At 37.5% G+C, this 16,356-nt stretch overlaps 1 protein-coding gene across 7 annotated transcripts in view; it reads right to left on the bottom strand.

The window, feature by feature from the left end:
* ATRNL1 (attractin like 1) overlaps window positions 1–13,688 on the bottom strand; it is a 718,480-nt gene extending 704,792 nt beyond the window's left edge. For 4 of the 7 annotated variants that reach the window (XM_073240354.1, XM_073240352.1, XM_073240351.1 and 1 more), the window contains exon 1: window positions 13,071–13,687. In XM_073240354.1, coding sequence (XP_073096455.1) covers window positions 13,071–13,354 — 284 coding nt within the window. In that variant the 5' untranslated portion in view covers window positions 13,355–13,687. Of the gene's footprint in view, window positions 1–13,070 lie in introns of all 7 variants that reach the window. The other 3 variants (XM_073240356.1, XM_073240353.1, XR_012133000.1) reach the window with 2 other exon arrangements.
* Window positions 13,689–16,356: the final 2,668 nt, after the last annotated feature.

The following is a 16,356-nucleotide window of genomic DNA, read 5'->3' on the forward strand; positions in this document are numbered from 1 at the left end:
TAATATTATTTTATATGAAACAGAATAATAACTTCTTTTTGTATGGAAAAAGATTCATTATTGGCATAATTATATTATCAAAAAAGTACAAATAAGGCCTGGTATTAAGCACACATCCAAACATGGATAATGTCTTAAACTGTCTATTTTTTTATGACAGCCATATAGAATCAATTTGAAAGTCTCTAATCTACACAATGTTTTCATTTTTTACATGCTTATATTTTATCTATAAAAATAAGTTATTTCCCCCTTCCCCCAGGGGCAGAATGTTGGGGTGGAGTCCTTCAACCATCCCTGCTGTGCACTGAGCAAATACCAGCAAAGAATACTGCCCCTGCTTCTCATCAATGGGGGTACAGCGGCCGCAGAGGCTGTGGACCATCTAAGCAAATGCCCTTAACTAAGCAAATGACAGCAGGGTCAGCACCTGTCATACACCTAATAAGACTATGGGAAGAGGTTACAAAGATGAGGAAGGTGAAAAAAGGGATGCTTTGAATCTGTGTATGAGGTCCTAGAAACACCCTCTGGTGGCCCACAGCGGAAATTATCAGAATCAACAGCAAAAACTTTTAGAACTGAAATATGGTACAGAATGCCATCTGCGTTGCAGAATGGTCTCTGGGTAGCCAGCAAGCAGGGCAGAGCAGAAAAGCACAGTCAAGGCTTTGGAAACTAAATTGGTCTTCAAATCTCAGCCCAAATGCGAGATAGCACACTCCTAGGTATACACCCAAGAGAAATGAAAACATGCCCATACAAAATTTCATAGCAGTACAATGGGGTATGGGTGGGGACTTGATAATATGGATGAATGTAGTAACCACATTGTTTTCCATGTGAAAAATTCATAAGAGTGTATATCAATAATACCTTAAAAAAAATTCACAGCAGCAATATTATAAAAGTTAAAGAGTAGAAACAACTCAAATGTATAACAATTGATGACTGGATTAATAAAATGTGGAAATATCTGTACAATGGAATATTGTTTGGTAATAAAAAGGAACAAAGTACTGATACATGCTACCGCATGAATTAAACCTAAAAATATGATAAGCAAAAGATGCCAGTAACCAAATACCATATATTGTATCATTTCATTTGTATGACTTGTCTATAATAGGCAAACTCATAAAGACAGAAAGTAAATTAGTGGTTGCCTAGATTAGGGTAGTGAGTGAGAAATGGGGAGTGACTGCTAATGAGTATGGGGTTTCTTTATAGTATGATGAAGGTTTCTAAAAATTACATAGTGGTGATGGTGACACCACTCTCTGAAAATACTAAAACCACTGAATCACACACTTTTAAAAAGTGAACATTAAAGTATATAAATCGTAACTCAATAAAGTAGCTATTTAAAAAAAAGTGAAGGTTGTCTATATGAACCAAAATGAGTTGACTGTCTCCTAGAACAGATATTTAAGTAGAAACCAGTGTCTCATACACAATACCCCAAATATCCAGGATACAACCAAAATTACTTGTCATATCAAGAAACAAGAAAACCTCAACTCATTTGAGAAAACATAATCAGCAGTCACCATCACTGATTAATAAAGATGATGGAATTATCGGGAACCTTAAAACAGTATCAGAAAAATGGCCCAACAAGCAGCTACAGACTCATTTGAAACAGATACGAAAATAAAACTTCCAGCAAAAAAAAAAAAAAAAGAAGATATAAAGGATAATGAAACAGAAAATACAGTAAATGAAACTTTTTATAGAAACTCGCAAGATGGGTCCAAAAGCAGAATAGAGCTGACAGGAGAATCAGTGAACATATAGAATAAACCATCCAATCTGAATAAAAAGGAAACAGACTGAAAAGAACATTAGTAACCTAAAAGTCAGTAACAAAATATCTAACATTTGTCTCACTGGAGTCACAGAAGGAGAGGATGACTGCCAAGCTGAAAAAATATTTCAAGAAATGATAACAGAAAAATTTCCAAATGTTGAAAAAGATACAAACCTACCAAGCCAGAAGCTGAGGAAGAAACAAGATCAACTCAAAGAATTCTACAGCCACACACATCATAATCAAATTTCTAAAAACTAATGACAAAAACAAAGAAAGCCAGAGGAAACTCATAAATTACCTAGAGGAAGGCAAATTGAACAGTAATAGATTCCTCATGATAAACCTTCAGATCACTGTCTTAAATACTCCAGCTCTTAGAGGTAAGGGAAAGATAAGATTAAATTTGTGTTCTATAAAGCAAACTCTTACAGCAATAAAGGATAGATTAGCAGGGGAAAAATTAGAGACAGGTCAAAAGGGCTGCTGCAACAATTTAAGAAAGAAAAATTTAGGACTTTTACTAAAACAATGGCCATAGAGACAGTAAGAATGGCAAACCTCAAAAGAATGGCAATAGCACATGCGCATGCAGATGAAATCTTAGAAATTCTCTTTCCAGCAAGAATAACTGGGAATTTCCTTGCAAGCCAAAGAGTATGGGAAAAATCCCAAGGAAGAGAGAGCTAAAGATGGAAATTCCCTAACTCTGTATATGAATCCACACAAGACTCAGGCTCAATCTGAGTTGCTCATGTGTGGAACAGACCCAAAAGCAGCTTAGCAAAGGCTTTGAGAACTGAATTAAAATTTAAAACACTGCACAGGTCTCAGACTAATCCCTGAGTGGCATGTGTGCATTCAGATCCAAGCTTTGAAAATGCAACTGAGATTAGAACCACTACCTTCAGAACGCAAAACAGAATTTGCTACTTGGATCTACGTAGTCAGTTGCCTACTAAATAAAAATAAATAAGTAAATAGGTAAATACATCAACATTCCCCAGGGGATAACAGGACCCAGAACCTATAACAGAACATTCACAATGTTACTGTAACCAGTGTAAATTCAAAGAAAGCTACATCCACATACCTCATAATGTGAACTACTAAAAAACAAAAGATGTAGAAAAATCGTGAAAGCAGCTAAAGAAAAATTACATCATATATAGAGGAAAACAATTAGAATGACGCAGATTTCCCATCCAAACCATGGAGGCGAGAAGAGCAACATCTTTAAAATGCTGAAAGAAAAGAATTGTCAGCCCAAAATTCTACACCTGCAAAAATATCCTTCAATAAAGAAGGCAAAATAAAATATTCTCAGACCAAGGAAAACTAAGACAATACATCAGCAACAGGCATGTTCAAAAAAGAAATGTAAAAGAAGGTGGTTCAGACTGAAGGGACAAGACCTGAAGAGGAAATTTATCTGAGAGAAAAACAAAGAGCTAAAGAGAGACTGGATATCTAAGAAAATACAAAAGACTATTTTTCTCCTTTTAAATTATTTAAAATATGTATGACTGTCAGAAGCAAAATGTGTAACTACATCTGATCGGGTTTGCCATACATGTAGATATAATAACATATGACAACTATAGCAAAGGTCAATTGGGGAGGATAAATGGACCTATATGGTTCCAAAACTTCTTAATTTTACCTAAAGTAATATGATATTAACTCTGAATAGACTATAAAAAGTTAGGTATGCATATCATAATCACTAGCATACTAGTACAACCACTACAAAAATATAAAAAGACATTTTCACCCAAAGGACCAATAGAAAATTTAAATGGAATGCCCAAAAATATCCAAATACATAAAGTGTAAATACTCTCACAAAAGAATAAAAAGTCAAAGATTATTAAATTGTATTAGAGTATATATATATTATATAATAGAGGGACTAGTAATATCAAAGCAAACTTTAAAGCAAAAACAATTACCAAAGAAATACAGAGAGGAAATCATATTATGAAAATGAGTCATTCACAAAAAAGACACAGTAATTCTAATTGTATATTCACCGACCAAAAAAGCTTCAAAATACAAGAAGCCAGACTGATAGTAGTTTTAAAAGGAGACAATAAGACAAATCCATAATGATAGTTGGAGACTTCAACATACTCTCAGTAATTAATAGACCAAGTAGAGAGAATATGAGATCTGAACAATACCAAACACCAACGTGGCTTAATTGACATTTCTACAACATTCCACTCAATAACAGAATGCACATTCCTTGCAACTGCAAGTGTAATATTCACCAGGATACACATTTTGTCCAGAAAACAAGTCTCAACAAATTCTTAAGAACATAATGGAATTTAACTAGAAGTGAATAGAAAAGTCTCTGATAAATCCCTAAACATTTGGAAGTTAAACACAATAGGTTTACATAAGCCAAAGAGAATGTCTCAAGGAAAATTACAAAGTATACTGAACTGATAAAAATGAAAGCACTGCATATCAATATATGAGATACAGCTAAGCAGCGCTTAGAAGAACACATACAGCATTAAAATGCTTTTATTAGAAAGGAAGAAACACCTCAAATTAATGATCCATAAGCTTTTCATCTTAAGGAATTAGAATAAGAAAAGCAAATTAAAACCAAAGGCAGCAGTTATCAATGAAACTTAAAATAACAGAAGAAAAAATAATGGGAATCAAAGAAACCAAAGACATATTCTTTGAAAAAATAAGTAACATTAATAAATGTCTAGCCAAACTAAGCAAGAAAAAAAACTTCAAATTACCCATATCAGAAAAATGTAGGTATAAACCTAACAAAATTCTTTTCCAAAATGGAAAAAGGATCACTAAAGACCCTAAGGACTTTAAAACAATACAGTAATATTATGAACAATTTTATGTCCATAAGTTTAAAAACTTAGATGAAATGGACCAATTATCTGAAGGACACAATCTACCAAAACTCACTCCAAAAGAAATAGATACAATAAATATCCCTACATCTATCTAAAAATTTGAATTCATAGTGGCAAGCTTTCCCACAAAGGAAATTCTAGGCCCAGCAGACTGGTAAATTTTACCAAACATTTAAGAAAAAAGTACAACCAGTTTTACATAAATTCTTCCAGAAAACAGGTGTACTTCCTACCTCATTTTGTAAGACCATCATTATCATGATAAGAGAAACAAAGACATTACAAAAAAAACAAAATTACAGAGTAATATCTCATGAACACAAGCAAAAATTCTCAACACAGTTTTAGCAAATCAAATCCAGCAATAGATTAAAAGTGTACTTTTAATACTGTGACCACATGAGGTTTATCTCAGATGTGTAAGACTGATTAAACATTTGAAAATCAATCAATTTAATTCACCAGTATCAGTAAACTAAAGAAGAAAAACCAAATGACCCTCTCAACAGATACAGTAAAAAGACAAGATAAAATCCAACATCCATACATGATAAATTCTCAAATTTAGGAATATTAGGTAACTTCCTTAACCTAATAAAAAGCATGTTCAAAAAAGCATGAAGCCAGCATAACAACAAATAGTAAAAGGCTGAATGTTTTCCACCTAAGATTGGGAACAAGGTGGTACTCTCATTCTCTTACTCAACATCAGACTGAAAGTCCCAGCCACATAATAGCACAAGAAGAAAAAATAAAGGGCATATAATTGGAAAGGAAGAAGTAAAACTTTCTCGATTCACAAACGACACGATTGTGTGGAAAATCCCAAGGTATCTACAAAAAAAGCTACTGAAATTAGGTGGTTTTAGCAACACTGCAGGATACAAGGTCAATATACCAAAATCAATTATATTTCTATATAATAAAAATGAACAACTACAAACTGAAATTAAAAGAAGCACTACCAATTACAATAGTATCAAAGAACATAAACTATTTAGGCAAAAATCTTACAAAATATATGCAGGATCTATATCTGATAAACACAAAACACTGTTTATGGATTTGAGAAATCAATAAAGACCTAAATAAAGGAAGAAATATATCATGTTGAAAGACTGGAGAATTCAATATTGTCTAGATGGCAGTTCTTCCCAAAAAGATCTCGTGAGTCAACACAATCTCAACCAAAATCCCAGCAGTATTTTTTTTTTTTTTTAGGAATTGACATACTGATTCGAAAATATATGTGGAAAAGCCAATGAACTTGAATAACCAAAGAAATTTTCAAAAGTAAAAAAAAGTAGAAGGAATCTCACTAACTTCACAACTTGCTATAAAGATACAGCAGTCAAAAAGGAAAGGGATTTTCCAAAAGGAAAGATACGTGGATCAATGGAACAGAAAAAAATGAAAAAATTATTAGAGATAAAGATATCCAACTGATTTTCAACAAAGGTAAAAACATATCAATGAAAAAAGGGTAGTCTTTTTAACAAATGGCCATTTCATAATGAGTCAATTTATCACAAAATGTCATGCACCCAATAAAAGAGCTTCAAAAATATGTGAGCAATTAAGAGGCTAGAAAACAAAGAGAAATAAATACAAAATGATAATTGGAAATATTAATAACCCTCCCTTGGTAACTGATATAAGTATAAAATCAAAAAGTTTTTTTTAAAAACTTAAGCAAAACTATCACCCAATTTGACCTAATTGAAATTTATAGAACATTCCCCCCATCAACAGCACAAAACACATTCTATCACATGCATAAGAATAATTTACCAAGATGGACTACACACTAGCCAATAAATCTTAACAGATTCTAATCATATAGCCCTGTATATATTAAATAAATTGAACTTGGATTTAAGGAAAATGCCAAGACTCCAGGGCTTCACTGGTGAATTCTACCAAGGATGTAATGAAAAAATAATGCCAATTCTACACAAACTCTTCCAGCAAACTGAACAGGAAGGTCCCATCTCATTCTATGAAGCCAGTATTAACCTGACTCTAAAACTGAACAAAGGTATTTAAAGTACAGAGCAAGATCCTTTATGAACATACATATAAAAATTCTAAACAAAATTTTAATAAATCCAATCCAAACAATATATAAAAAGGAAACTATATCATTTCAGATGGGGTTCATCTCACAAAAGTAAGGAAGGTTTAACATTCAAAAATTAAGCAATATAATTCATCATATTAACAAATTTAAAAAGCAAAATAATATTTCAACAGATGCAGAAAAAGTATTTAACACAATCCAATATCCATCTCTAATAAAAACTCTCAGCAAACTAGGAATAGAAGGAAACTTCCTCAAATGATAAAAGGGATTTACAAAAAACATACAAATAACATCACACTTAATTGTTAAAGACTGATTATATTCCCCCTAAATCAGGAACAAGACATGGTTGACCACTCTCACCACCTGTATACATCATTGTAATGGAAGTCCTAGCCAGTGAAATATGGCAAGAAAAAGAAATACAAGGCATCCAGACTAGAAAGAAAGTATTAAGGTGTCTTTATTTGAAGATAATGGAATTATTTATGTAAGAAACATAAGCAATCTATAAAAACCTAAAACTAATAAGTGAATTCAGCAGAATTGAAGGATTTAAGATCAATATAAAAAATCAGTTGTATTTCCATATAATAGCAATGATCAGAAATTGAAATTTTAAAAAATACATTTACACTTCAAAAAATATGAAATACTTAGGGTGGCAAGTTTGTAAGTCACGTTCACTGGAAAATTTTTAAATATTGCTGAAAGATTAAGGAAGACTAAAATAAATGGGAGATATATACCATGTTCATGGATGAGAAACCTCTGTAAGGTATCAACTGTCCACCAGATTGATCTATAGCTTCAGTATAATCCCAGATAAAATCCCAGCACGACTTCTTACAGAAAATGACAAACTGATTCTGAAAATCAATATGGAAACACAAAGGCTCTAGAGTAGACAAAATAACTGAAAAGAACAAAATTGAAGGACTTACACTCCCTGAATTCAACACTTGTAAAGCTTATAAAGCAATAATAATAATCAAGACAATATGTGGATGTAGAAATAGACACACAAATGTATGAACTGATTTCAACAAAGGTACAAAGCCACTCTAGCAGAGACAATAGTCTTTTCAAAATGGTCCTAGAAAAATTGAATATCTATATGCAAAAAAAAAATCGAGATCCATACCTCGCACCATATACAGAGAGATTAACTCAAAATGAACTATAAACCTAAATGCAAAATCTAAAACTACAAAACTTATCGAAAAAAATCGAAGAAAAATTTGATTTAGTAAAGGGTTTCTTGTAAAACACCAAAAGCACAATTCATAAAAGAAAAAAAATGCCAAACTAGAATTCATCAAATTTACGACTTTTGTTCTTTAAAAACTCTGTTAAGAAAGAGAATGAAGAGACAAAGGCCAGGCTGGAAGAAAACAGTTGCAAATGATATATCTGATAAGCAACTAGTATCCAGAATATGTAAAGAACTCATAAAAGTCAGTAATAACAAAGAAAAACAATATTTTTAAAATGTGCAAAAGATATGAACAGACATCTCACCAAAAAAATACACAGATGGCAAGTAAACACATGAGAAAATGCTCAATATCATTAGTCATTAGGGAAATGCAAATTAAAAAACAGTGAGATACCACTACATATCTATGCAAACCACTGAAATTTAACAGACTGACCATACCATACCATGTGTTGGTGAGGATGTGAACTAACTAGAACATTCATACATTGCTGGTGGGGATGTAAATAACTACTCTGGAAAATAGTTTGTTAATCTGTTAAAGAGTAAAATGCTTATCCACCACCATATGATCCAGCCATTCCACTCTTAGATATTCACGTAAGAGAATTGAAAGCATCTGTCCATACCAACAATTCTATATAAAAGTTCATAGCAGCTTTATAAAGAATAGCCAAAAATTGGGAACAACCCAAATGTCCATCACCAGGTGAATGATGTGTGGTGATGCATCCATATATTGGAATACTATTCAGGAATTAAAAGGAATAAATTTGTGTACACCATTAATGAATCTCAAAATAGACGTACTACGTGAAAGAAGCCAGACAAAAAGGAGTATATAAAGTATGATTCCATTTAACATAAAATTCTAGAAAATGCCAATAAATCTATAATGACAGAAGCAGCTCACTACAGTTGCCTGGGGACAGGGAGAGGCAGCAGGATGGAGAGGAACAGGTTACAAACAGGCACAAGGAATTTCTGGGTTTGATGGCTATTTCTACGATCTTGGTCGTAGTGACACTTTCAGAGATACATAGGTCAAAACTTAAGTTGCACAGTTTATTGCATGTCAATTATACCACAATAAAGCTCTTAAAAATAAAGGAAAACATTATAATTAAACAACTCATTTTGAAAGTACTAAAAAGGAAAAATAGTGTTGAGTACATAATAAAAGCTAACATAATAAATAATAAATGATTTGTATAAATAATAAACGGTTATATTAGTGTAAACTAGTATTTGAAGGATGTTTAGTAATCAGCCACATAAAGACCAGATAGGGAAGAGGGTTCAGAGAGAAGCAATAGCAAGTGTGAAATACCCTGAGGCCAAAAGGAATGTGACACTTTCAAGGAACTTTAAAGACCAGTGCAGAAAAAAAGGAGGGGCGATACTAAAAGAGCCAAATCAGGCAGACTTGTGGTCCTGAAAACCATGCTACCACAAGTATTTTACTTTATCAATTTAGGATCTTAGAAACACCCCAATTTAAATTATTTTAAATGTCTACTATGTGGCTATATGTCTTAATAATATAGAAAGAACCCACGGGTAGAAATTATATATTACAATCATATTTTAAAATGAAGATCTGGGGACAGGAAATATCAACTTAACTTCATAGTTACTTATAGTTTCTGTACTATTAATAAAGAGGATTTCAAATATATATATATATATACACTTTTTTAAAATAATATTTTAGGAAAAATATGTACACCTTCACCTTACCCTTTTTTATTACAGTAGCAACCTAATTCCTGATATTATATCTTCATGTTGCTGCCATTAGAAATAGAACACTTCCATTATAAATGTGTGAAATTCAGTATCCATATTTGACTAACCTAAGAAGTTTAAAAAAATCTATATATATTGAACATATAATATTTAATAGATGATTTTGGGGAAATATTAGATAGCTGTTTTAATAATAAATTTACATTTAAAAATTAACAATATGAGATATTTTACAATCTCAGAGCATTAATATAGGTTATTTTGTTTACCTAAGAAAATTAAGTCACATACTGTCACATTAGCAAGAAAATGTCCAAGTCTGAACACAAATTTATTATATAAATATAAATCTTAACTGCTCAACAAAAATTAAAGAACAAGCTTCTAAAACAAAATGTCACTCATTCACACAGAGTTTATAGCAAAATGTTTTCTAGCCTAACATTATACTAAGCTACTCAAGCAAATATAATTCAAACTAGCATAAATCAAATCCTTGATTATTATATTTCAAATTGACACTGTCCTTTCTGATTCTTAGTCCTAAGTCTTTCAGCCTAGCTTCAGCTCAAGGTCAGTGTTCATTTTGTTTTACCTATGTGAGAAACGGCTTGTAATTCTGTGTTTTATACTTTTCAAATGGAAACAAATAGAAGACCAGAATTAATGCTAAGAGAACTTAAGTACCACTTTTGATACCATATTTGAGTTTGCATTTCTGCCCCCCAACCATCAATCTTCTGTTCTAGAGAAGCATTTCAGGAACACTCTTATTCCCTAGTGAAATCCCTATAGCAGAAATAAATCTGAGTTACCATGGAACCAGCCAATTAATTTTGACACCTGCTTACCAGATTGATCATTTTTGATGTCTATTAGGTTGCTATCCTTCAGTTTAGTAAAAGAGTTTCAAGGTAATTACCGAAATGAGAAATTTCAAGTTAAAGTCTTTCCCACTGTGTTATATTACTTTAAATGCTGGGTAAAACAAGCTTCCACCCTCAAATAAATCTTTCTTAGCTTAGCATGTACTCCACTAGGAAGAATTCTTCTAAATTGATTCATCCCTTTAACATTAAACACCACGTTTTCTTTACCCCTAAGAGTACACATAACAAGTTGCATACATAACACAGAGTTGTACCAGTTATTTTTACTCTAATTAATAGCTTGTATTCTACAGAGAAATGAAAAAGTACTTACCAATAGAGTACAATGAATCAAAGGAAGTAACAGCTTTCAAGGAAATGAATACTCAATTATTAGTTCAGGGTTTATTGTTATTTAACTATGTCTATATTTTAAAAAGCTACTCTTCCTTTACTCATTATGTTTATGAACACCATCTATGTTATTTAAGTTTGTTTTAACTTGATCCGTGATCTTTCATTAACTGGGACAACATCTTCTAGCGAGGCTACAGCCCGCCCATCTAGCTGATGAACAAGTTCCCCAACTATAAAATGTAGACAGGAACCTCTCAGGACTACAGGAATCCTTGTCCTCTGCACACAAATAGAGCACATCTCTGAAGAGGCCACTATCCCTAAATTACATGAATCAGGCAACCTTCCTTTTCATGTGTAAAAGATGTAAAAAATGGATGTGGCTTTTTTCATTTGCTGCCAGTTTATATATTCAAAATTCTTTCTTGATAGGTAAAGAAGTTGGCTGCTATTGTCACAGAAGTTTAAGAAAACTTAAAAAGGCTACTAACAAGCACAGTTCAATAAGTTAGCTTTCCTCATCTGGCAACAGCTTTTATGACTTTTAATTAGCACCTCTCCAAATCTGTAGAGGGTACTTTAAAAAGTACAATACTATGCTAATTTGCGAAAGTATGATGCTAGGAAACATTTCAACCTATTGTTTACAAGTGAATTTCATTAAACTTCCTCCTGAGATTTCACTTCCAAAAGCCTGCCGTAAATTAGTTTTAATAGTAATACCTACCTAAGATTTAAAAGTTCCACTTGAAAACATACACTTTTCCAATCGGTTTTAAGGGACATTGTTTTAACCAGCAGGTTAAAAAAGAAAAAGAAAACTATGCTATGTTCAAAACTACTAGGAATTTTTCCTATGTTAATAAGGTGAACCATATTTCTACCTTTGCTTTAGAGCCCGAGACATTTCAGATTTTTATATCACTCTAACAATAAATACGGTAATCAGGACAGCGTAATTTCAGAACAACAAACCTGCCAGCGGACTTCATATTCAATGTTTAGAAGACTAAGAAGTTGCCTTACTTCATGACAGATATCTGCAAGTTGTCCAATGGCACCCTAACGGTCTTAACTATCTTATTTGCTGCTCCCTCACTTTCACCCATTTCTTGTTATATCAGAAAAGAATGCAATAAACATCAACCAATAGGAGGTAAGAATCTTTACTGTTGTAAAGCCAACTAACTCCTTAGGGCCCTGAGCTTCCGAAAAACGAGAGTGATTCTCCCACACAACAGCTGACAGCAAAATAACCAATTACAAAATCCATTATCTTCACCACATTAAGAAGCCCAGGTATTTCATCCTTTTGTCTAACCCAAAGTCACTCTTGTGTTTTTCGATTAGACTGTCCTAGCAAATTCAACATAGTATTTTAGGTTAAAGTAGATATTCTGTTGTCATGCTAGTTGACTTAGAATCACGACTCTGCCCTTACTACTGTGCAATCTGGGCAAATGACTTACATTAACTACCTCGATTTCTCTCTGGAAATCCAGTACAATTCTAACTCACAAACTTGTGAGAAACAAATGAGATAATCGACGTAAGGCGCTTGCACAGTGTTTGACACATGGTAAACCCATCACTACTAGTACTGAATAAACTAACATGTGAACAAATGTTACCACCTCCCTCAACCCCCACCCTCTATAGAGATTAGAGAGAGTAGAGCAAGGTACGGCTAGACCACAACTTGTACCCTTTATACTTCGGTATTATTTGAATGTTTCATAATATACTTGCATGAATTTGATTTTAAAAAAATAGTGTTCTAACAAAAACTGTTTGTCCTAACAGTTCAAAAACAGTGTCCTAACAAACGTTTTGGCACCGTAACTGAGTGTGGAAATGTGATGAGTAAGGGACCTGAAGTCGCTGCGGACATCTGCACCATCGGGAAAAGCTTCGTGTCCCCGGGGGTCAGTGCTCCGCGCGAGGCCGGGATCCCTGGGCGCCAGGGCTGGAGGCGAACAGCGCGGGCCCCGCTCCGGCCTCCGGTCCCCCGGGACCGCGCGGCGTGGGGGGTGTCGCGACGGGGGCAGGGCAGGGCTGAGGTGCGGGGTCCGGCGAAGACACTTACTTGAACCTGCCCTGGCAGTGCTGGCACTGGTCCCCCACCCAGCCCGGGTCGCAGAGGCAGGTGGCGTTGACACAGCGGCCCGAGAAGCAGGAGCCGGTCCTGTCGCACGGCTTGGACTGGGACACCTGCGCGCAGAGGGCCAGGTAGAGAAAGCCGTAGCACAGCAGCCAGCTGGTCCCGTCCCACAGGCAGGAGGCGCCCCCGCCGCCCGCCGGCCGGGCCCTCCACGGCCCCGGGGCCGCCGGCTGCGGGATGCCAGGGCGGGCCGGGCCCCCCGGCCCCATCCTCCACGGCGCCCCTGCCCGGCGGGGCTGCGCTCCGGGGCGCGCACGGAGAGGCCCCCGAGGGCAAGTCCGGTAGGAGGAAACGCCGCCGCCGCCGCCGCCGCTGCTCCTCGTCCTCGTCCTCACCGGCGCCTGCCCCAGTCCCACTGCCCGGTCGGGGGGGACAGACCCCCGCCGCGGCCGCCTCCGCTCGGCTCCCTCCGGCCGCACTTGCGCATCGCCTCTCGTCTCCTGACCTTGTCGGCCGCGGCGCCCGGGCCGGGCTGGCGGCGGGGAGCAGGCGGCGCGGGCTGCGCGGGGCGCTCCGGGGGGGACCTGTGGGGAGGAGGAGGGGGCCCGCGCGCGGCTCCGCCTCACCCGCCGCTCGCGCCAACTGCTGGGCTCCCGGCCCCGCGCGCCGGGGCGGGCGGGGGCCCGAGGAAGCCCCGGGGCGGGCGCGCCCACTGCGGGAGGGGGATCCGGAGAGCGGGGCTCAGCTGCGCCGCGCCCGGCTGGCGGCCTGCGGCTGCCCCGCAGCCATCTTCCCTCCCGAGCCGTCAGCCAGCCCCCGGGGCGGCGGCGGGAGCCCCTGCGCGCTGGGCCGCCTCCCCCCGGCCGCGCGTGCCCACGCTCCCCCCCGCGACCTGAGCGCCGTGGTCTCGCCCCGCCTGACAGGGACCGGGGACTCCCCCGCGGACACCCACCCCACCCGGCCCGCGGGCTGCTGGGGGCCGGCCCCCAGGTGTGGCCCGCGAGCCCGCGGTGCCCTTCCCCTCTGCGCGCGGGGGACTCGGCCCCGCTCGCACCACGCGCCGGCCCCGCAAACGGAAGATCGGATCAGGACCGGCTTCGCAGCTTCAGCAGAAAAGAAGCCCTTCCTGTCCGCCGTCCACAGCTGCAAAAGTGCAGGGCTTTTTCCCTAGCGTTTCCCCTTTCTCCGCCCCATCCTCCTGCCTATTTCTTCTTTTTTTCTTAGAAAAACTCCAACAACACACAAAGAGCTGAGCGTGTGCAGCAGGCAAAAGTCTTAAAGGCACCGCAGTCCGACCACGTTGTGGGGTCCGCAAGAACTGGGAGGGGCGGAGGTTCGGGACCATGAGGGTCGCGGAGCCCTTTCCGCCGAGGGACCTCTCCAAGTGGGAGCCATTTCTTCCACTGAAATAAGGATTCCCCCGCCCCTAACAAAGAGCTGCAGGCTGCTGCGCCCCGTGCGCGCCGCCCCTTCCCCACGCTGCCTCGGAACCCCAGGTATCTCCTTTTCTGCTCTTCAGTGTTTCCTCCTCCATCTGGGACAATATTATGCCCTGAAAAATATTGCAACATCGGGGATTTTTCAGAAAAGCAGAAATGAGCCCAGAAAAGAGCCGTTTTTCGTATTTAGCGGCCGTCTTTCCTACTTTAGGTGGCTTTCCAAGATTTGATAGCATATGCTGAAATTTTTGCGTTGCACTTTTGTGCCTTCTCTAAACAAGCTATTTGAACCCTTGAGCAAGGAATCCGAACACGGATTGCAGCCATGTATACTCGAGTTAGAGCGATGTTATTGGACCCCCACCAAAGAAGAGCAGATAGTACAAAAAAGAATTCAAAATCTACCAAAAAATTTCGACATCAAAGGGAGAAAAAGTTTTAGTTGTAATCCCCCAATCATAATATTATTATTAAGAATCAACTCACGTTTATTTTGGGCATAATGGCCGCATGTCATATCTTTTAATCTCTATCATCCCCACTGTGCAGATGAAATCCTCCATTAACCCCATTTTGTGGATGAAGATAGACTCATAAAGAGTGAACGATTTGTCAATAGTAGGTTAGAAGTAAATAATGAGCCAAGCTTTAAACATAAGTCCCCTGACATCATGCTTTTCCACTATTTACCAGGCTATTTCTATGAGCAGATGCTTTGTTCTACTTTGGTGAATAAAATGTAAGTGTTGGCTTGGTTTGCAAATACCTCAGCAGTGACTCAAGGAGGAAAGCAAAGGTCCAGAAAGAGGTGGCTCCTTCTTAAGTAAAAATTAAAAAAGAAAAAAGGGAAACTATGATTTTCATTTATATAACAACAAATCACAATTCCCATATAATATCAGTACTAGGAATGTCATCCACAAACCTAGAAATTAGGACAGCCCCCTCCTTCCTTTCACATCTTTTCTATATCAGGAGCTCCTCTGAGACTACTTGGGATGAGGAAAGAAGGGGAGGAGAACATTCTGCAAAAAAAAAAAAAACAATGAAAAGAAGGATATTGCTCTGGATTACATCTTTTAATTTCCATGACTATAAAATCGAGAAAAACTCTCTCTAGTATTAGCCATACATGAACAATATCTGCGGCCTTTCCAATTCTTTTCATGCCAGCCAAAGTTTAAAGTCAGACACATCTTTCTCACATCTAATGTAGAGTTGCTTTCAGACAAGCTCTTAAAATAGACAGTGAGTGTGAAAGCAATTCAAAAAGTACAATGGAGCCCCTTGAACAAGTAGAGAGAGCACTGTTCAGCCACATACTGACCGTAGCCTACACTGGAGCAAAGGATTTGCCCATTAAAAATACATCTTTTAATCTTATAACCACTATAATCAGCTCAGTTACTTCATGTTATACTAAGAACACACAGCCCCACAGGCCTCTCAACATTGCCTTTAGATACAAGCTGAATATATTAAATCTATATAAAATTATTCTCCTAAGGCTCTCACAGGATTTCCACGTGCCCTATGTCCTATTTTTCTTTCAAACTCTTAGTCAACATTTACTGAGTAACTATTATGAATTTAAGCAAGAGAAAACAAAGACAAATAAAACATGATTTCTACCCCTGCATAAGCTTATCTTCTGTTAGGCTCACTAGATAGAGTTTCTTATACAGTTGAGTGTCACATATTTTACAAATATAGACTTAGAAAGTTTAAATGATTTACAATGGTCACACAAAAGTCAGCAGTAAAGCTTGCCTAGAATCTTGACTCATGTTTCAGTATTCTTCTATGATCAAGTAATTTTAAAACTCCAACAT

The sequence above is a fragment of the Manis javanica genome, chromosome 7 (genome assembly GCF_040802235.1).
Source record: "Manis javanica isolate MJ-LG chromosome 7, MJ_LKY, whole genome shotgun sequence".
In the NCBI taxonomy this organism is placed as follows: Eukaryota; Metazoa; Chordata; class Mammalia; order Pholidota; family Manidae; genus Manis; species Manis javanica.